Source organism: Pungitius pungitius, chromosome 2, assembly GCF_949316345.1.
Source record: "Pungitius pungitius chromosome 2, fPunPun2.1, whole genome shotgun sequence".
Taxonomy (NCBI): domain Eukaryota; kingdom Metazoa; phylum Chordata; class Actinopteri; order Perciformes; family Gasterosteidae; genus Pungitius; species Pungitius pungitius.
In genome coordinates this window covers 31,027,244-31,047,681 of record NC_084901.1, presented here as the reverse complement: position 1 = coordinate 31,047,681, position 20,438 = coordinate 31,027,244, and the positions used below count along the sequence as shown (strand labels likewise).

At 44.9% G+C, this 20,438-nt stretch overlaps 5 protein-coding genes across 5 annotated transcripts; 1 reads left to right on the top strand and 4 right to left on the bottom strand.

Moving 5' to 3' along the window:
* Positions 1-144: 144 nt before the first annotated feature.
* On the top strand, positions 145-1,062 carry syce3 (synaptonemal complex central element protein 3). The gene is made up of 3 exons (XM_037461446.2): positions 145-240; positions 502-610; positions 732-1,062. Exons 2-3 carry the CDS (start codon positions 502-504, stop codon positions 878-880), a joined length of 258 nt encoding a protein of 85 aa, XP_037317343.1. The 5' UTR covers positions 145-240; the 3' UTR covers positions 881-1,062.
* Positions 1,063-1,938: 876 nt separating this feature from the next.
* Positions 1,939-5,631, bottom strand: lcp2b (lymphocyte cytosolic protein 2b). Its single transcript, XM_037460358.2, has 14 exons — positions 5,439-5,631; positions 5,165-5,227; positions 5,040-5,086; positions 4,900-4,962; positions 4,771-4,799; positions 4,636-4,676; positions 4,338-4,521; positions 4,126-4,224; positions 3,934-4,023; positions 3,752-3,836; positions 3,592-3,664; positions 3,195-3,269; positions 2,924-3,073; positions 1,939-2,754 (listed from the first exon to the last, which is right to left on the bottom strand). The coding sequence occupies exons 1-14, from the start codon at positions 5,514-5,516 to the stop codon at positions 2,611-2,613; spliced, it is 1,221 nt and encodes a 406-aa protein (XP_037316255.2). The 5' UTR covers positions 5,517-5,631; the 3' UTR covers positions 1,939-2,610.
* A 2,516-nt stretch (positions 5,632-8,147) lies between these two features.
* Positions 8,148-9,827, bottom strand: LOC119211049 (protein Wnt-8a-like). Its single transcript, XM_037461676.2, has 6 exons — positions 9,766-9,827; positions 9,623-9,656; positions 9,409-9,538; positions 9,118-9,243; positions 8,844-8,986; positions 8,148-8,753 (listed from the first exon to the last, which is right to left on the bottom strand). Exons 1-6 carry the CDS (start codon positions 9,825-9,827, stop codon positions 8,196-8,198), a joined length of 1,053 nt encoding a protein of 350 aa, XP_037317573.2. The 3' UTR covers positions 8,148-8,195.
* A 298-nt stretch (positions 9,828-10,125) lies between these two features.
* LOC119211003 (protein Wnt-8a-like) lies at positions 10,126-11,945 on the bottom strand. Its single transcript, XM_037461571.2, has 5 exons — positions 11,931-11,945; positions 11,644-11,782; positions 11,303-11,428; positions 11,063-11,205; positions 10,126-10,914 (listed from the first exon to the last, which is right to left on the bottom strand). Exons 1-5 carry the CDS (start codon positions 11,943-11,945, stop codon positions 10,345-10,347), a joined length of 993 nt encoding a protein of 330 aa, XP_037317468.2. The 3' UTR covers positions 10,126-10,344.
* A 6,352-nt stretch (positions 11,946-18,297) lies between these two features.
* On the bottom strand, positions 18,298-20,183 carry tmsb2 (thymosin beta 2). The gene is made up of 3 exons (XM_037462625.2): positions 20,025-20,183; positions 18,902-19,006; positions 18,298-18,736 (listed from the first exon to the last, which is right to left on the bottom strand). Exons 2-3 carry the CDS (start codon positions 18,999-19,001, stop codon positions 18,699-18,701), a joined length of 138 nt encoding a protein of 45 aa, XP_037318522.1. The 5' UTR covers positions 19,002-19,006; positions 20,025-20,183; the 3' UTR covers positions 18,298-18,698.
* Between the last annotated feature and the right edge of the window lie 255 nt (positions 20,184-20,438).

Genomic DNA, 20,438 nt, shown 5'->3' with positions numbered 1-20,438 from the left:
GAAGTGACATTACTTTGAGGAACAGCTCAATTAGAATATCATAGCATTCTGATATTATTTAGTCTTTTCAAATGGCGACTGAAGGCAGTGAAGAATTAGTTTTCATACATATACATATAAAATAAGCGTGTAGTGGGATGGAAATAATCGCGAAAATCGTATGACGTTAATTACGTCATTACGTGATCAGCGCGAGGACTTTCTATTTCAAAGTAACTTACCGAAGACAGGCGCTCTATCGTAAGTTCTACACATTTTAAAATGAGATAATATACGTTTAACCCCATACATTAATGATTTAAATGTCAGCTATTGTTTCTCGGCGACGGACTGAATTCCGTCAAAATCGTATTAATGGGTCTTAATGCTAACTCGGGCGCTGCTCTGGTGAGCTAGCTAGTAGCCACTGTGACGAGCTAACGGCTGCTCGGTGTGAGCGAAAGTCGGAGTGGCGGCGTAGTCTCCGTGTGACCTCATAAAACCCAACGGCTTGTACTTCAGATGGCCGATACTTCTTCACACCCCGAGCGACCGCAAGGCAGCTTCGACGACGTGTCGGAGCTGAACAACGAATTGGAGAGAATTATAGAAGCCGTTGAAGAGATATCAGGTGTGTAACGTCAACGTTTTTTTCCACAGCTGTCAGACGAGCTTCCTTAAAGAAAATGACTAATGTGAAAATCAGAAGTGCTTGGCAACTAACTTTTATCTTTGCGGCCGTCCACCTGCAGTGGAGCTCGCCTGGATGGACTACGACATGGTGGCACTGCGCACCAGTCCCGAGCTGTTGACCTCCATGGAGGAAGTGAACGAAGCCTTCCACAGGTGCCGCGCTATCGTGTGTGGAGATCCAGGGCCGCAGCAGGAGATGGGCTTATAACCCGATTCTACCCGCCACAACACAACAAAGGGGCTTCAGTTGGTGTTGAAAAGGGATGTTTAAACCTATTAATGTTCATACTTTTTCAGTTGATGGTAGCTAAGCCTTCAGTTTGTTTTGGGCTATAAAGTGTAAAGTATTCAGCTTGTTTGATTGAATAATAAAGAAAAGATAAAGTGAGAATGTCGAGTGTGGTGTTTTCTTTTTATATTTATAGACCTACGCTACTCATTTTGGAGATGTAATGAAGTGTAACATAGATAATATATATTTAAGATAATTACCAAATGGTGGAATCTGTCACATAACGCAAGCGTTCATATGTTTAATCGCATTGTACCCATTTTAATATGCAGGGCCTATTTAATGACCTTGGATGTTAATGTTTGTTACACCAGCATTCAGAACAGCGTTTCAAGTACGTGAGACTCTAGTATAATCAAAGTAAAATAATATGCTTTGTTCTTATGCAATTATTTTCCAGATGGAAAACAGGGAAAGCAGCACAGTACAAGGCGCCTCGAAGGCTGACATTGATCTGCAAAACATACTGAGGGGCCTGGAGTCCTTATCTAACTGCATGGATCAACTAGCACGTATGTTCATCCCCAATCCGCTGCCTTTACATCTCCAAAGAGTCAGAGAGAATCCAACGTGAGACGAGGTTGATGATCGATTTGCAAATATGCAAAACGTGTGATGCAACTGTTGTCCTAGATCTGAAATGTGATAACCAAATCTGATTCCTGCACACCAACTGCTGCTCAACTTAGCCTTTGCTTGTAGATGTCAGTGGTGCCAAGTTGCACGAAGATGAGGTCTGTCAGAGGGTACTCTGGTGATGGACAGATAGGAGTAACGGAAGGATTTCGCACACTTGTCCATCAAGGCTTTGATGCGCGGAATGATGTTGCAACTTCTCTTTTTTTTTTTTCACCCCGGGAGATGGAAAAGAGTGTCAAAAGAGTTGTCAATCAAGTTGTTTTAGAGCGCTGTTCCCAGTTTACTAGTCAAAAGCTACTAAAAACAAGATTTTCTCAAAAGGTTGAGTGCTCGTGTCATTTATTTTTTTCTGTTCCCCAAATGTTTTTTATTGTTCCATCTGTAAGGAGCTTCTCTTTTTTACATTGTGGAAACATGTAGTTCATTAACAGTTCACTCAGTGATCAAACTTTAGTAGAAAGCACGCTGATTCCTGTGTACATTTTAGTAATTCTGTGTTTCTTAACATTAACAATATGCAGGCATGCATAAGTACATTCACATGTACTTATCTTAGAATAGCACATTGTTGGGTCAGATTTATACAATGAATAAAAGTACCACTTTGTTACAACAGGGTCAAATAGAGAGGTTCTTATCTAAGTTTAACATCCAGGGCAATTTCTTGTTGAGCACTATCCCACATGGTGTGGAACCGTATATATTTTGACACGTGACTTGGGGACAGCTTACATGCGGGTTGGCCCGAGGCACTAGTGAAAACAGGTTTTCTGGATTTGTTTCCTGCCCGCAGTGCGAACCCAGCTAAGGCAATGCGACCTGATCGTTGGCTATGGACACCTTGACCAACAGGCGCTGAAACAGCAGCCCGCAGCCGGGCCTGAAGCCGCGGAGCATGTGGAGAACAGAGGTAAATACTGAGTGAACGCGTCTCGGGGCAAACCGTCGGCCATGGTCCAAAATATTTCATTTTCTCTCATTCCGTTCACTAAAACCTACAAACGACATTACAAAACGTCCCCGCCTCCCAGTCCCGCAGGGTGCAGCAGGCAGCACCAGCTCTGCGGTTCAGCGCTCCGCTCCATGTAGTCGAGGAGCAGCAATGGGGTGTTGGCGTGATGGTCGATCATCTCCTTCACCCCGGGGAAACTCTACAGCACGGCGACACACAGACAATACACACGCATTAAAGACGATGTCAGGATTCCGATTACCCAGCGCAAGTCGGCATCTAATGGCACAAAATGGGAACTTTTGGGTTTATTTGACGTGAAGGCATTTTTAAAACCCTTTCTGAGGGCATCAGCATTTTCAGCTCACCCGGGTCTGTTTCAAGCCGCTGCCCAGGGTGTAGGAGTTGCCCTGGCGACGGATCATGATGTTGTAAACCTTGCCTTGTTTGAGCAGCATCAGGGTGAAGGGATGCTCATCCGTGCCGCGCGAGCTGGCCCTCACCACAAACGCCCCGTCCTAAAAACAAAAAAAGTCCACATATTCAGTTTAACACGATATTGCAAAGCAATCCCCGGTAAATTACTGCTGCGTGTTTTGCGTGTGTATCCTCCAGAGAGGAGCTGGGCGAGCCCCTGACCTTGTTCACCTCTCGGAGGGCGACTTCCGCCTGACGTCTGGTCACCTTCCCTTGGTACCAGCTGGGATCCAAATCCTGGACGCAACACAACAAGACAGGCGCAGTAAGGACGACACAAAGCGGTCGGCCCATCCTCATTCATCTCTTTGTGTGGCAGAAAATATGTTTCACATTATTGTAACAAAATGTAACACATATAAGCCAAGTGACTCGGTTTATGAATAAAATGTGAATCCCTTGAGTTCAGAGCAGACACAAGGGTCCCGTCAGCGTGCTTTTCTTTTTACAACAACGCCATCTGCTGTTGTACGACTGATAATTCTTTTTAATTAGCACAGAAAATACTCCCCCGTGGTATCATTCATGCTCACTATCTTAAACAACGTTTGCTTCTCACCATACTTTGTCTTGGTATCGAGTTGTTCACCTCAGCGGGCTGTGCTGCCACAGCAGGAAGGACTTTGCCTTCTCTGGGAGCGGACAGATGAAATGGAGCATCATCGGATTAGCCGTGGTGACCTCATTACATCCAACTTGAATTGTTTAGGTTCACCTACCTGTTGGGCACATCTGTGGGTTTGGGGGCCCTTGGTCTGGGGATAACGCTCTGGGATGAGACATCAGCCTTGACAGCGCTGCTCTCTGGTGGACGCGAGGGATATTGCAACACATCAAACGTGGTCAGCAATATTTAACCGGTTGAATCGCCCCTAGAGAGTGCGTACTAAGCAGCACTAACTTGACTTTGGGAGCTCTGCCTGGGATGGGCCGCATGGCCTGGCTGGTTTGACCTTCCCGCTCTTTTCGTTGTGCAGAGTGGGTGGGCCGGCTGGAGTTTGGAGTGGGACGACACGTGTCACAGAAAGGATTAGTTCCTCCACGTCATCGCCAGTAGGTCAGGTGGCTGCGGCGTCTGTAGATCTACGGTCACCTGGTGCTCTGACGGGCCTCGGGGGTGGCGGATTCTTCCTCAATGGGCGTTGGGGCACTGGGGGTTTCGAGGGCTTCTCAGCAGATACCGATACAGAATCTGCTCGCACACACACCGACACGAGAGTTTGAATAGTTTTACGTATGTTCGAGCACACAGAGCGAAACAGCTGGAATAAGAGATTGTGACATATTTGGGTTGCTTAGTGTCACCTCTGCAGAGGCCGTCCTGAAGTGCAACCTCTCTGGGACGTTGGGGCGCCTTCCTCGTGTCTGCAGAGGGGGAGCTCTTGATGGCCACCTCGTAGGTATCTTCGTTGTCTAGTGGCTCGGGCAGAGCACAGATGTAGCGGCCTTTCTCTTCTTCTTCTTCATAGTCGTTATCACTTCCATTGTCCTGCCACACACACACACACACACAGCCCAGAGGTGATCTATTCCTTGCGTTTTGCGTCACTTAATTTGTTCAATTTGGTTTGATGCTGTTATTAAACTTGTGTGTTTTACTCACAGACTCATCAGAGGCCACGTCATCTTGCTCTATCGCGACAGCTGTTGAAAAATAAAGCGTAAAAGAAGGGTGTCATCAGACTTAAGGAAAGATGGTGTGATATCGGCAGCATGTTGTAACCCAAGCGTCCTTTACCTTGTCTCGGGTTCTTTTCTGCCTCTGATCTGCACATTAAAATTATAGCGTTACAGATTGCAGTTGTTTTACAGTTTCAGTTCACTTTCACTTTCGATACAAGCCCCAATATGAAATAGTAGTTCTTACTCATTGCCAGTGGCCTTCTTCTGATCCCTCTTCTTGATTTCACTTTGAATCTTTGCAACCAATCTGCGAAGGTAGATTTACTTTTTTTTCAAACAATGCTTGCGGTGGGAATACTCTGTGTGGCAGAGAAATAAACTTACGGGACGTAAAGGCTGGGGAACACATGAAGGTCACTCACAGTCATTTCCTGGATGGTGCAGATTTTAATATGATTGACAAACTTCTCAATAGTTAAAAGCCTGCAGAGATGTAGATACACACATACCATGAACCGCGCTCCACTTATGTTCTGCTTCAACACCAATCTGTCGCAGCCGGATAACTTGAGCTGGGAAGAGGCGACAGACTCTCAGAGCAGGCGAATCAACTCTTACCTCTGCGTTTTGGAGTTATATAACTGAATTGAAATGTTACAGCAGCTCAGTTCACATTTGAGGCTTTGCTATTATACAATGTCCCGCATTATATCTTGGAAGTGCTGCCCACATCGCTCACGCCGTATATTTAAATAAGTTAAGAACTGCCCCTTTGATACTCACCTTCCCCATGTAATTGGCCAGATTCGCCGGACTCCATTCCATCACCTCCGTTTTACAGGGAGCGCGGCTCAAACTCATGCTTGTCTCACGAGCCTTTCACATCCACGAAGGCGAAGCGGATCCTTCAGCGCTCTCACGGAACTGTTGCTGTGAAACCCTTCAGCTCACTCAAGCTATTGAAAGGTGAACCATAAATATGACCCGGCCGCCCATCTTTAAAATAAGCCATCTTTGACTCGAGCAGTCAGTCAGTGTCTGTGGTTTGACAGCACTTGTGGTATAAATTATATATTGCTCTTTCCTTTTCTAAACATAGAGCCGGCTGACTTCCTGTGCATGTATGTGATGGTCATTAAAGTTTGCTCGAACTTGTGTGTCTTAATCTCCCATGCAGATTTCCGAATGAACTTAAAAGCTTGGATCTAAAAAAAAAAAAAAAAAAGGCCTAATGTGTATTTGCAGTTGACGTGCTCTTCTAACTGTATAATAATAGCTGCATTCACATGCGTGGGCCATGATGTTGCCCGCTGACAGATGTGAGCTGTGTTGTTACACTTCTCATAGGTGCTCATCATTCTAATTCACAAGACGGTGTTGTGGAAGGCCCGGGCCGGGCCCTTTGGATCCCAGCCTCTCGGTATCTCACACCAAGGTGAGAGAGGAGGGCAGCAGAGAGGAGGGATGATCAATCACTCCCCCCCCCCCCCACCTCCCAGTTCCCCAAGGCATGTCTGGGTGAATACATGAGTCCTCTTGGGGGGTCTCTGTGGGAGATCGACTCCCCCCCCCGCCCCCTTCATACCTGTTTTCTCCTCCTCTGTCTTGTGCTTTCAACAAGGTACTGAGGTGGTCTTCAGTTAGTTTGACCAAGTGAAATGTTTAAAAATTGGGTCTAAGCTGGATAGATAAGTGAGCCTGTCTTTAGAAATAACACTTTGAAGATAAATCAGGGTTATTTGGCCCGGCATGTAACGCGCAAACCGCATCATGGAGCAACGTGGAAGCGATGGTGCTCAGTGGAGAGCAGAGAGGAGGGGCGTCGCGCTAAGGGCTTCCAGTGGGGCCAAACCTTCATTAACGCACCGCGGGGCACCATGGGAAATACAGGACATCCCCAGAAGCACACAGACAAATGGGAAGGGTGGGAGGGAGTGTTTTGATCTGTGACAGTCTTACTTCTACACTCATGCTTTCTTTCTTTTTTTTAGTAATTGTTTGTTTTGGTTTCTCAGCTTTTTACCCCCCCCCCTCAGTGTTTAAGTGGGTTTTTTTTAAAAGCTGTTTGTATGATATATTTCATTAGGGACTCTGAGCTAATGTGTGCTCATCTGCAGTTTGTCTGCAGATTCACTCTTTGACTCGGTGTGTTTTGGTTTCTCTCAGTGCACAGAAATAGAAATGCAGCTATTTACAAACACACACACACACACACACACACACACACACACACATATATATATATATATGTGTGTGTGTGTGTGTGTGTGTTAGATACCAAACAATGAATTACAGCTACAATGTACTCTACAAAATACAGCAATAAAATGGTGCATACTGGAATAAATTCAGAATAACCTAAAGTAATGAAGTAGTAGTAATAGTAGTAATTAAGTGAGTAAGAGGTGACTTCATGACGTAGGTCGACCGCATATTCCCAGCTGCTATTTCTGTCGTGCACTGACATGCAAACCAATAATGTGCACGTCGCAGTTTCCCATTTATCTCCCTCTCCACTGCTCCCGCAGTAACTGCTCTGTGAATTTAGGGAAACAGCCTTGTCCCCCTCCAAGAGCCCCCATCCCCTAACCCCCCCCCCCCCCCCCCCCCAGGCATGACCCACCCCCTCCCTAACGAAGGTAATATCCATGCCATCAGTCATTTAGCCGAGGCCGTGGCGGATTTATGACACGTCCAGCTGGGAGGAAGATTTCTGCAGATACAGGGGGTAGAGGAGGGGAAGGAGGCAAATGAATGGCTCTTCAGATGAAGAGAGATGCCGGGTGGGCGGAGACCAGGATTCTTTTCAGGCCCAATTACTTGCAAATTATAAGATTAGAAACAAACGTGCTTCTGAGGTGGGATCTGAGTTGCGCCCTTTCCGAACGGTGGCCTCGCACAACACTGCAATGTTTTGGATTTCAACGTGACCCATTTCGCAGAGAAACAGCAGAGTGTTGTGCCATTAGTGCGCCCTTGTAGCTTTGATGCATTGTGATGCGTTTGCCCCGGTACGCGACAAAGGCAGTGTAGGCTGGGGTGTCACGGATTATAAGGCCAAATAGTTAATGCTAGCAGAGGGAAATGCCCATTGTCTTTCAAAGCCTCGCTGCTCTTTGAACGGCATCAATACACGTTGCCATCAAAGTGATAGTGGATCAATGCTGGATCAGCTCCTTGGATAGGTGCAAACTCCAACATGTTATCCATGTAATCCCCCTGTTAAGTGTATTCGCCCCATTCTTATTCGAATAGACACTTGAGGCCCTGTCATAAAATCCTGGGACCCGAGGATTTACAATATGGAGGAGTGGACCGGAATGACGCGAGACTTTCTGAAGGCTTCGTTGATAACTTTTTTATTTTCATTAAACACAACAGATTATTCATAAATAGACCTTCTTTTTTTTTACAAGTGCAAACAGACTTCTTTTTCTAGGCCATTATTCAGCAGACTTCAACGTGATGTTGACAAGCGATACACATCTCTCTCTATATACATATATGTGTATCTTTTAAAAAAAATCTATTTAGTGTCTTTCAATTGGGTGCACGGTATCTCCGTCTCAGGCCCTTCCCGTCCGCGCCTTCCCTCCGGGAGCACACGTGCCTCACGAGGACCTGGGAGCAGTCGTCGCAGTTCACCGTGCAGCACCAGTGGAATTTGCAGTTGCAGCTGCTCACCACATCCGTGCGCCTCTCCTCCACCCGCAGGCCGCATTCGTGACACAACCTGCGGCAGCTGCGCCTCTCCCACGGGGTCAGGCCCTCTCCGTGCTGCACGCACTCGCGCTCCTCGGTGCCGTGGAGGCCCATGCTGGTGTTCATTTGGCAGTAGTCCGGCGAGTCCTCCAGGTAGAGGAGCTCCGTCTGCGCGACGCCGCCGAACGCGTCCACGAAGGCGCCGCGGTTGACCGCGCTGTTGCCGGCGCGCATGCGCTTCTTGTCGACGTCCAGTTTTTGGGCCTGCGCGTGCTTGAGCTTCAAGTAGTTGCCGATTTCTCTGAAATCGGACAGCTGCGTCCAGCACGTTTGCACGCTGCAGCTCTCGGACATGCCGTGGCATCTGCAGATGCGCTTCATCGTTGCCCTCACAGCCTGTTGAAGAACGTAGAAAGTTAGCTGCTGACATCCAGTCCAGATGATGGAATGTGGGATGCAGGCGTGTGCGCCGTGAGCGTGACTTACCAGCCTCCCTGCTGCGTTGTTGTGCAGGTTGACAGCAGCCCTGGAGTCCTGCCCCGTCTCCTGCGCATCCACGTACTGTTTGGAAATCCTCTCTCCGAAATCCACGTTGTCACTGCAGCCCCCCCACAGCCAGCCACGGCCGCCTGTACACACACACACACACACACACATTCAATCAGGTCACCAAAATCAAAAAGTTTGAAAGTGATACAAGTTGTTTGTGCACGCACGAGATAATAGGCGTGGCAATGTGTTTTTACTCATTGAAGCTCACCAATTTTCCCGTTCTTGGAGACATCGCAGCCGCAGTTGTCTAGATCTCCCAGACTACAGTTCCTGGTCAGAGTGTACATGACCCCCGCAGAACTGATGGCGTGGACGAAAGAAGTCTCCCTCGTGGCTGTTGACGAGGGGGGGAAAAAAGAGAAAAATAGCTTTCATGGACCCGAATATAAAGCTCGTCACTATATGCGTGACACATTTTACGCACGCCAGGTTTCTTTAGTATTTTACGACCTGCCGTGCGCAACATAGTGAAATAACGGTATTTGTATTATCCACTTACCGAGTTTTAGTCCTTTGAGCTGAGTGGCGGAGTCGGGGCAGTTCCATCTGTCCCACGCGAACTGGTGTTTGCACTCGTCGATCCCCGTCTGCGCGCCCCCCTGCACGCTTCTTGCATAGGTGAGAGAGGCCTGCGGGAGAGGCCAAGTCATTATGTGTGTCCGATTCACATTTCCAAACGATATCCTAAACTTGTCATGCTAATCTATATTTACCTTTGGTCCCGTCATAAGAAAGTTACTTGCCACCCTGAGGGGAAGATTGGATGAAAAAAATGAGACCAATGTAGGTTGATACACACACACACACAAGATACACACACGAAGCAGATACTGGCAAACAACATATAGTCTCTTACCAAGCATGTCCCGGACACGTTTTGTATAAAATAGGCAGGAGCCAAAAAAATGCAGGCAACATTTTTACCTACACAGCTGTCCCCCCAAGCAGAGATCTATTTGCCCCCGTGTGCTGCAACTTTCTCCTTTATTTGAATGAGGAACAAATGGAAATCTTGTTCTTTGTCCCCGAAGACGGAGACAGCTGATTGGTTGACGTGTTCAGGAAACGCCTATAAGCGCACATCAAAGGATGCCAATAGCAGCTACTAATTTATTTCTTACAGCATGGAACCAATATACAAAAGTTTGCCACTCACAAATCAGTTGGAGTCATGCGTATTCTAGAAAAATAATATTTATTAGGTCAATGAATAAACACGTATATCCACATATTAAACAAATGTCCAACTTCACAGAAGTCGGACGCAACAAATTGCTCGAAACGAGAAAATACATTGCGTGATTTTATGTGATCAAATAAATTAGATCAAGTGCAAATAAAGGCTTCTGGTGATGTGATGGAAAACAACAATCTTACAGTACATAGTAATGCTCCTTGATGCAGTGATGCAAATAGTCCGTGCAACAGAAGGCCGTCAGGGCCTGGGCTTTGAACGGTGCCTGCGCCTCGTTTTATTCTGCGGTTTTCTCGCCCCTTCTTTGCGTGCACAATAGTATTTTGTCACAACTTGCGTGCATTTGTCGCACCTCACTGTGCAGCACCAGTGGAATTTGCAGTTGCAGCTGCTGACCACCTCGATGCGCTTCTCCACCACTTGGAGGCCGCATTCGAAGCACAGCCGGCGGCAGCTCTTTCTCTCCCACTGGGACATGTTCTTGTTTCCCTTTAGACACTCCCGACCCTCGGTTCCCGGAAACCCCCGGCTCCGGTTCTTGACGCAGTAATCCGGGGAGTCTTCCAGGTAGATGAGCTCTGTGCGGGCGATGCTCCTAAAGGCTTGCGCTATGGCCCCTCTGTTGTCCGCGTTGTTCCCGGCCTTCGCCGGCTTCTTGTCCATCTCCAGCTTCCTCGCGTGTTCGTGCTTCCCCTTCAAGTAGTTCCCCACCTCTCGGAAGTCGGCAAGCTGCATCCAGCAGGTCTGGATGCTGCACCTCCCAGATACTCCGTGACACTTGCACGCTCTCCTCATGGTGGCTTTGATGGCCTGAAGAAAGAACCAGTGTTAGTGAGGGAGTGGACGATTATAAATGCGCCTAATATATGACAGCGCCTTTTCATGATACAGTAATAGTTTACATTTAAAACACTTCCCGTAAAAAGCACAACAAAAAAATAGTAAATGCATATCTTACCAGTCGGCCTGCCTCGTTGTTATGCAGGTTGACTGCTGCGCGCGAGTCGTGCCCACCTTCCAGCGCGTCCACAAACTGTTTAGAGATCTTCTCTCCAAACGCCACGTTATCACTGCAGCCTCCCCAAATCCAACCTCTACCACCTGTTGGATTAAGCAAGAAAAAATAGGATACTCGGTTCTCAGGAGGAAAAATCACAACTGTGAAACCAAACATGTCAAATAGACGTTCGAACCGTACCTGTCTGTCTAATTCTTGAGTCATCGCAGCCGCAGTTGTCAAAGTCTCCCATACTGCAGTTCTTGGTGAGCGTGTACATCACCCCTGCTGCGCTGATGGCATGGACAAAAGACGTCTCCCTTGTGGCTAAAAAAAGTGACAAAGAAAAATTATCACAACGTTTTACATCGCAATCCAATTTGGATGCACAGTGCAGACGGCATCACTGAAATACTGCGCGTAAAGATGCGCAAACCGTGCGTAAAGCCAGCACAGAAGTTGCTTGGGGTAGTAATGTTGGGTATGTTTGGTGTTTAATGAATGGGGTTTCAGTAAGTAACTGGTGGATATTCATATCTTACCACTTCGAATGCCGTTTTGTGTGGACAACTGGCGCGTGTTTTGTGGACAGTTCCACCTCTCCAACGCGAACTGGTGTTTACACTCTTGTATTCCATTCTGTGCGCCAACTTGCACACTACCAGCATAGGTGAGAAAAGCCTTGGGAGCAAAAAAAAGGAACATTAGACATTTCCCGCATTCAATCAATATGTTTTCCATAACAAGTCATCTCAAATATTTAAATTTACAGAACAAATGTTACGTCCAGTACATGGACAGATATATGGAGCAAAAATCTTCTATTTACCTTAGGTCCAGTCATAAGGAAATTATTCACCGTCCTATAGGAAGAAAACAAGACAGCGCGTTAATCCAAGACCACTGACAAACACTAATCACACTGCATGATTACATGAATTAATCCAAAGGTAAGCGACATACCAAGCTAATGCGAAGTGGACATGACAGCACATGGATATGACCACGGCCAGATGGAGATTCAAAGGCCGCATGACTGCTGTATTCCAAACGGATCCCTGTGCGTTTGTATCCGGGGTGTGAGTGCCAGGAGAGAGAAAGAGGGAGTGCACCCGAAGTTGTGGCCAGACTCCTCGCCGATGATATTTATATGCCCCTGCCCCCCCCCCCCCTCCTCCCCCCTCCACTTTGATTGACAGATTTGTCCCGCAGGTAACGTTTCGCTGTGAAAAAGTGTCGACAACGACTTGGATGGCCCCGTCCCGCAGACAAATGGGAGCCGTCGGTGCATAAGTGCACTTCAAAGACCCAGACACTTAAACAGCCCCTCATTCATTCACCTGCCTTTCCCAGGCTCTAATCCCAAAGAGATTTTTCCCCAGCAACTCAAGCATGTGCAGTGGATTGCCATTATGTATTGTTAAGGGATGTGAAGGGATGGCTGCTGCATTGAGACCACAACAAAGCTCCGACGTGAACATGCGAAACACGGCTCCTCATAATTAAAACGACGTTCAGAAATACAGTACTGACGGGGCATATTTGAGGCGTCATGTGTAGTAGGAAACGTTTGGGAAATGGCACCAGTACCCCAGCGGGAAAAGACCGACCACAAAGCCATAAAGTCTTTCAGTAGCTGATGGTATATAGTCATGTAAATACTGCCTCACACATCGGCGACATTGGCATCGTCTTGATAATAGGATAATAGATGTTTCCCTGGGAAACCACTTGGTGTTAAAACAGTCTGGAATTTAAGAAGAAGGTAAAAAAAAAAAAGTTTGTATGTCATAGCCATTTTTGCAGATTAAATCATTTGGTTTCACGGGTGTTTTTGATTTGTAAATGTTAATACAAAAAAAAGATTCATTTCCATCGTTCATTCTAGAGATCTGGGATTAATTGTGATTATCTGCGATCATCAACAGTCATCACCGTGCCGGTTTGATGCGAGAGAAGTTACCGGGTTAGTTAGTGATTATCATTCTGGATTTAGTTACCACTCATATTGCTTACACGTCAAATCCACGTTAAGCCACTCAAAATCCCCTTAAAACAACAATCCACTCTGCGCCGCGGACAATAGGCGGGCGGCTGGGCGAGGTCCTCCACACAACGGTGGAGAGTAGGTGAGCATAATCCCCACTAATTAGATATCGGCCGCGTTCATTCTGCGATTCGAATGAAACCCGAAGACCCTCGACACCTTGTCGGGAAATAATACGGAGCAATTAGAAATCAATCTGCGAGGGCTCGTCATTTGTCATCAACCCGGAGGCCCCTCCAACGAACTTAATGGGTTAATAAAGTGGAAACAATAGTATTCAACGCAGATGGGGCGTATTTGTTATTCGGTGCTATAGTTTTCATAAACGCCGAAACTCTGAAGGGCAAATCACGTGGGCTACGTCAGTTAAAGACATTAATTCAATGTATTTATTGTTATCATCGTCTTTAAATACAAATCCGAAATATTGATCCCCTGTCAACAAGTATTTGAGCTTATCATATGTTAATTGTGTTATTAGTATTTAAGTCTATCAAGATAATAACAATGTAAGAGCTCCTATGTATTTAATCATATATATATGCATGTATATATATATATACACGCACTAGTACTTCCGTGGTCAAGGCTATCAATTACGGTATTAAACATGTTACCGGAATAAAAGCTATTTAATTAAAAATGTTGACAATGATGGATGTGTGTTCAGCACCTATCTAACTACTGTGATGAAATATTTTTCATTCTCTAATGAAAAGTATCCCATATGTTGAAATAGGTAATCAATCAATATAATCAATATTTGAGCTGCAATGTGTAAAGAGCCTTTACAAACCTGTACAAAAGTATTTTACTGTACACATTTTGAGATCTCGCCAAAGTAAAAGTCACCTAAGTATGTGTTAAAAATGACAAATTCTCCATAGTTGAGCTGCAATAAATGCACTTTTCTCAATATTTTCAGACAAAAACTAATGTTCAGGACCTCTCTGACTACTATGACACAGAAAATGAAATATTTTTACCATGCAAATTAAAAGATTTTCAGAAGACCTCAAACAAATTAACAAAAGACCCTACATTCATGTATTTTGTGCCAAAGAATAATGTGTTCCAATCATCATCATTGAGAATTTTTATTGCAGGTCAAATATGGAGAAATGATCATTTTGAACATTCACCTAAAGGACTTTTATCTCTCAAATCTCAAATTTATACAGTAAAAATATTTCATTTTCTGTAAAAGAGTATGCTAATCATCGTAATGATCATTGTAATTATCAAGAAAATTATTTTTATTGCAGCTAATATAGGACTTTGAAAAACTCAATTTGTACAGCAAAACATGTAATGCTTTATAGAAGAGTAGTCAGAGATGTCACACAGTCATTGTTCATTTAATACCGTAAGCGTTAGCATAGGTGCACTAAAATTCTAGTCCCTGCTGAGTTGACCGCAATAACCACTTGAGGAAGGAAGAGAGGAAATGCCAGGGTATGGTATACCCTTGATATACATTAAGCTTAGAATAACATAAAGTCAAAATGCGTGCTAATTAAATTGTTCTAACAGACACCTCCGACACATTAGGCCGTCCAGGGAGCGCTGACCAGTGATTTATGGCCACGGGAGGTGAGAGAAATGGAGCACTAAAGGCTCGGGAGGTGACAGGCTTCACAGCCTGGGGATGAGTGCTAGGACTGCTGACGCCAGCCTGCGACATCACATGTAAATGAACATGGATAGTGGAGGCAGTATAGAGATCAGAAAATAAACCGTACTAAACAAATGGAACAGGCCACACCAAGAAGCGTTAATGCGGGGGAAGTTCGGTAGAAAATGCACATTTGAGACGTCGTGTAACACAGGGGATCGTTTGAAATGTTATTATTGTTATTTGTATGTCATGTGGTTTTTATCATAGTGGTATTGTTACTGTGCTGCTTTTGTTTAATCATTTGTCACTCTCAATGTGCTGACACCCCCCCGACCCTCCGCCCCTTATTCCTTAAGCCAACCACATTCCTCCAGCCTCGAGCATCCAAATTAGAAGATAAAAATGACCAAGAGCAATTAACAGGGTGAAGTCTTCAAATAGCTTCCTTATCCTTTTTAAAAGTCTAAAATCAGAATCTGCATCATTGACCACGTATACCATGCTTATATGCAGATAACTGCTCATGCAAACATGGGATTTGACTCCAGTTTTTCCTTTACTCTACAATAGTTTTCTGAATAAATACCAAGCCAAACCCAAAGTAAAAAAACGAGGTGAGGATATAAACATTTAACAACTATACAATATACATGCACATGTACATGTAAAAATATCAAATGTAATATAGCATAATATATATATATATATATATATAATCATTGTCTGTGTATATATATATATATATATATATATACACAGACAATGATTTAAACAGATTTAAAGGAGAGGATGAAACTCATAAAAAGGAGTTGACCTTTGTCATCCTCTTTATTAAAATATTGATGCATTTTTATCGTAATGCGCCTTTGATGATGATATTTCATATTAGTGACTTGGAGTACATTACCCTCATAATTGGTGTTTCCATTCTGTGTTCTTAAATATTTGTTTTGGTAAAGCACAGGGATTTGACCCCTGTTTGTGCTTAGAACTATGACCATGAATATGCACTTATAAGGCCTGAATTACATAAGTCTAACAATATTTGTATCCTTTACGGGCACAGTAGACAAATGATTGTTATTGTGTATTGATTCTATGTATGGCCATGCACAGGGCCGGCCCTTCCTATAGGCGACACATTCTAATCACTAATCAAAATACACTAACGGCTGAATCAGTGTGCCGGGTTGTATCAAATCATTCAGTGCCACGCTCATTTTACTCAAATGACTTTGATGATGATGATGATGATTTTTGCTTTTTTATGCTTTTAAGAAAGTACCACATGGGTTTCATGATTACTGACAGTAAAGTTGCTTTACATTAACAAGGGAAATGACTGAGTGTAAAGAGAAAAGATTTGCTATAGAGGTGTCAAACATCTGGCCCACTGGGGGGTCCAGTGCGGCCCACCGGATGAGTGTGAAAATGAATGTAATAATATCTCAAAGAACCATTTAATATCCCAATAAACTATATAAAAAACATATAGAACCATTGAACAGATGAAATGACTCTCAAGAAGGTGACAGTTCTTCGTAGAACCTAGAGCCTTTTAAAGAACCATTTAAGAACCTTTTTGTCTGTGTGTTGGATTGTGTTTTTTTTAAATACTTGGGAAATACAAATATATAATATTTTTTTTTCATGTGGGAAACCCAAGAAGGGGGGGGGGTCAGAAACCCACAGGGGAACCCCCAGATGTAAGGGGAGGGGGGATAGAGCCGAAATAAAAAGTATTTTGCGCTGTCAACCCCAGGTATTAGTGGGGTTGAGGTGGGGGAGGGGGTCTAGGGCTGTCAACCCCAGGTGTTGGTGGGGTTGAAGGGGGGGGCCTGTCTTTAGCGCTGTCAACCCTGGGTGTTAGTGGGGTTGAAGGGGGGTTATTTAGGGACTAACACAGGGACTAATATATCCATCCCGAATTATGGGCAATTTTGATTTACTCCAGTCCCGATTTCCAATCACAATGAGCACTGCTCAGCCCGGCCGCCGACCGCTAGGTTCTTTAGGAACACAAGGACTAATATATCAATATCAATATATATATATATATGTATATAGATATATTAGTGCTGTCAGTTAAACGCGTTTTAACAACATCAATTAATTATCACAACGTTTTCTTAAATTTCTAAGGCTGTCTGTTTGAGTAGCTGGCTGAAAGCAAAGTAGTAGCTTACCTTTACCTTGAAAAGAGGCCTTACTGCTTTGAAAAAAAGAAAATATTAAGCCAAGGTTTAACTGCACCATAGGTAGGGTTGGGTATCGTTTGAATTTCAACGATTCCGATTCCTTTTTTCGATTCCGGTCCCCAGCGATTCTCGGATACGGATTCTTTTAAGAGGCAGGGTAAAAAAAGTTTAAGATATTTTAAATGAGCTAGCTAACCAAGGGTCGTTCTGAAGGAAATAGTCTGACCTTCTCCATCAATGTTAATTCTATGAACTTTTTACATTTTATTAACTTTACTATGAATTTCTAACAAGGCTGTTTTTAACTACAATCTAAATATCAAACAATGCACTTAAAAATTGTATAAACATTAGAAATTATGAATATATTTTAACGGGGATACACTTTCCTCAAGAGAGCTTTATTTTTGAAACCTCACAAAAACACATTTACACATAGGGCGCAGCGTTCATTGTGATTGGAAATCGGGACTGGAGCAAATCAAAATTGCCCATAATTCGGGATGACGGTTGGCAACCCTATTTACACATGAGTGTATGATACTGCAGGTACTTAAAGGTTACCTTGCTCCCACTGATGGGCTAACCCTTGGAGCCAGAGATAGAGGCAGCAGACGGTCGGCGCAGCGCGTCAAAGACGAGGCACACATTTACTTCCACTCCATGACCTCGGAGGTGCTTAATCATATTTGACGTGCACCTTCTTATGCATGAAACAATTTTGCTGCAAATGTTGCATTTTGCCGAGTTTTCAGTTTGTTTTTCAAAAAGTGTAACCACACTTTGGACCGCCGACGCACGCTATTCATGTTCGATCGCTCTGTTATGCCAACACTTCCGGTGGACGCTTCTTCGTTGGTGTTCAGCGGTTTCTTTTTCCGGTCGGCGCCGGCGGACTGAGAATCGAAACTAGGAATCGAATTTTAAACTTTTGAAACTGTGATTAACTTTTAGTTAACTATGACATAAATGTGATTAATCGTGATTCAATATTTTGACCGTATGTCAGCACATAACATATATATCAGTTTAATGAATAGCGGTGCTATTGAGATGTTACACACACACACACGCACATTCATGACTCCAAATGATATAAATCCGCAGCATTAAGAACATCGGTAGAAACAATCATCCAGGGATCTTGTCTAAAAGGTAGTGAATATGATGTAATGCTTTTTATATAGATTGTGCTAAAGTGGGCCTAGGTGGTAGGTTGGGGAGGGGCGACATTTTATTATCGCTTAGCACAGCCAATGGCCGTGCAGGACGAGTCCATGCCGCATGGGTATCTACAAGAATCTGCACTTGGACACAAAGGAGACGATATGAACATGGTTCCATGTCTTCATATTTATTTCATGAAGAAAAGTAAAAAGTTTATTAAAAACATCCCACATGATTAGACTGAGTGCTCCCACAACTGTAGTCACCCCTCCCCCTTCTCCAAAGCCTGGATGCCTGTCTATCCCTCCGTGCTACATCACTCCACCACTCCCTAGTTTGGCAATATTGTAGACCTGTTTGCTATAGGCTAACAGTGCGAGACAGGCACCCAGGCTAAAGTTTGGCTTTCCACCCATAATGGTAAAAGAGCCCCCCATGTGAGGATGCCATGTACCCTTACAGCTCCCTTATCCGAAGACAAAGTAAGAGATTGAAATACTGTGATAATCAAAAGAAAGTGCTTTTTGCTGTGGCATCTCAGCGTCTTTTTCTTCTTGTGCTGAGAAGTCAAGGTGTGGCGTCGCCTTTCCTCTCTTGCTCGATGGCTGAGGGAGAGAAAGAGGGAGATAGTTTAGGCTTGCGTACAGTGCGTGCGCCATGCTGCTTCTGGATTCGCTGTGTATCAAAGATGTGCTGATGCTGCAGCGTTTTTTAGTTTTCGCTGCTGCTCTGCTGGCTGAGCATGCTTTTGACACAAGACGGGCACTCACTCTCTTTGGTGGGGAGAGGGTTTTTCTCTTTTGTCTCCGTCTTCTTCAGCTTTGCCTTGTCGAAGCGGGCGATCTCGGTCAGGTCAGGCTTGTCTGACATCTTGGCTGCGAAAAGATGGATAAGAGAAAACACCTGAGCACACAGGTTTGACCGTTCCGGACGACTGTCACACTGATAATGCAGCAAAGACGCAAAAGACACATATCTAATCAGATGTTTTCTATAGTGTTGTCAAAAGGAGGATATCTGGATGGTTTCTGTTATCAAAGGCAATGATTCCAACCCAATCCACAAACAGGGAGTGGCTTCAACATGTCCACATGGATGTCCTCCCACATGCTCCGTCTTTATGTTCACATGTTTCCTCTTTCTACATCCCCCTCTGTTCCTCCCTTTGTCCTGCGCTGAGGTCTTTGTTCTCCTCCTACGCAATCCCCTCTCTCTCTGTCTCTCCCTCTCGCTGCATCTGCATCCACCCCTGCAGCCTCGTGGATGGAGGCGATGCTCCACTGCAGTCATATTGCCCACCAGGCCGCACGTCCGCCTCTGTCTCATGCAGTGTGGCTCAGTCACGCCCGTTTTTGCTCCCTGTGCTCCTTCAGAGACTGCTGGGGAAATGCGACAAGCCAAACAGCCCGAGGCCAGTCATTCTGCATAGCAAGCAATAGTGTAACATCCCTCTTACCCGTCTGAATTTGAATGGGGCCTAATAAAATGGCCGTAACAAAGAAACTGAGAGCCAATATTTAAAAGGCTTCCCTTTTTGGGAACGCAGCTCACTGATCCATCTCTTGATTACCCTTGAGCTGCAAAGCTGTGTCTGTATCCAGCTCAGCCCAGTCTTATATCAACAGGAAGCAGTCGTAACCTCACCTTTTAAAAAATAAATTGTCAGTAAACACATGAAGTCTAACATCTGCTATATTGTTTCCTTGGAGAAACCTTCATCATCATTCTCAACATCCCTCTTTCACCTCATCTTACAGCAGCCATCGGCAGTCAGCCTCCATCCAGCCACACCCCAATCCTTTGTTTGGCTCCGGTAAAACCGAGCCCCCGGAGAGACACACGGACACAGAGACATTGAGAAAACACACTGAAGGCGAGACGATTCGTTCTTACCGGTGTTCAACACAGCAGCGGGGCAAAAATCCACCGGGCGGAGAGCGCAGGCAGGGATAGAGACACAGAGGTGTAGGAGGGAGAGCTATGCGGAAGCTGAGTGAGTCTGCCGGTGGGTGCACGCCTGCCTGTATCTAGGGTGAGGGTGTAGGAGGGAGGGATGCGGAGAGAGAGAGAGAGAGAGAGAGAGAGAGAGAGAGCTTGGTCAGCCTTCCTCCACCGCATCAATATTAATGTTCTCCAGGGAAAAGACTAGAGGCAACCAACCAGTGATAGGAAGCAGATGGGCTGTTACTGTTCATGTCTGGTGGATTATGATAAATCCATTGTGTTACTACATTGTGTTTGTTATGAGTAAGTCAGGAAAGCATGAGATGGTGGTGGAAAGAGGATTTTGTCTCCTAGAGCCAATCA

What these genes read in the sequence shown, in the direction of transcription:
- syce3 (XM_037461446.2), top strand. Translation starts at nt 502, where the DNA reads ATGGCCGATACTTCTTCACACCCCGAGCGACCGCAAGGCAGCTTCGAC. An exon ending in AGCCGTTGAAGAGATATCAG is followed by an intron (nt 611 to 731) that starts GTGTGTAACGTC and finishes GTCCACCTGCAG; the next exon opens with TGGAGCTCGCCTGGATGGAC.
- lcp2b (XM_037460358.2), bottom strand. Translation starts at nt 5,516, where the DNA reads ATGAGTTTGAGCCGCGCTCCCTGTAAAACGGAGGTGATGGAATGGAGT. An exon ending in CCCACAGATGTGCCCAACAG is followed by an intron (nt 3,665 to 3,751) that starts GTAGGTGAACCT and finishes GTCCGCTCCCAG; the next exon opens with AGAAGGCAAAGTCCTTCCTG. An exon ending in CCCTCCGAGAGGTGAACAAG is followed by an intron (nt 3,074 to 3,194) that starts GTCAGGGGCTCG and finishes TTTTGTTTTTAG; the next exon opens with GACGGGGCGTTTGTGGTGAG.
- LOC119211049 (XM_037461676.2), bottom strand. Translation starts at nt 9,827, where the DNA reads ATGTTGCCTGCATTTTTTTGGCTCCTGCCTATTTTATACAAAACGTGT. An exon ending in ACGTGTCCGGGACATGCTTG is followed by an intron (nt 9,657 to 9,765) that starts GTAAGAGACTAT and finishes TCTTCCCCTCAG; the next exon opens with GGTGGCAAGTAACTTTCTTA. An exon ending in TTCTTATGACGGGACCAAAG is followed by an intron (nt 9,539 to 9,622) that starts GTAAATATAGAT and finishes CCTCTCCCGCAG; the next exon opens with GCCTCTCTCACCTATGCAAG.
- LOC119211003 (XM_037461571.2), bottom strand. An exon ending in ACAAAACGGCATTCGAAGTG is followed by an intron (nt 11,429 to 11,643) that starts GTAAGATATGAA and finishes CACTTTTTTTAG; the next exon opens with CCACAAGGGAGACGTCTTTT. An exon ending in CTCAAGAATTAGACAGACAG is followed by an intron (nt 11,206 to 11,302) that starts GTACGGTTCGAA and finishes TTAATCCAACAG; the next exon opens with GTGGTAGAGGTTGGATTTGG.
- tmsb2 (XM_037462625.2), bottom strand. Translation starts at nt 19,001, where the DNA reads ATGTCAGACAAGCCTGACCTGACCGAGATCGCCCGCTTCGACAAGGCA. An exon ending in CCCTCTCCCCACCAAAGAGA is followed by an intron (nt 18,737 to 18,901) that starts GTGAGTGCCCGT and finishes TCTCTCCCTCAG; the next exon opens with CCATCGAGCAAGAGAGGAAA.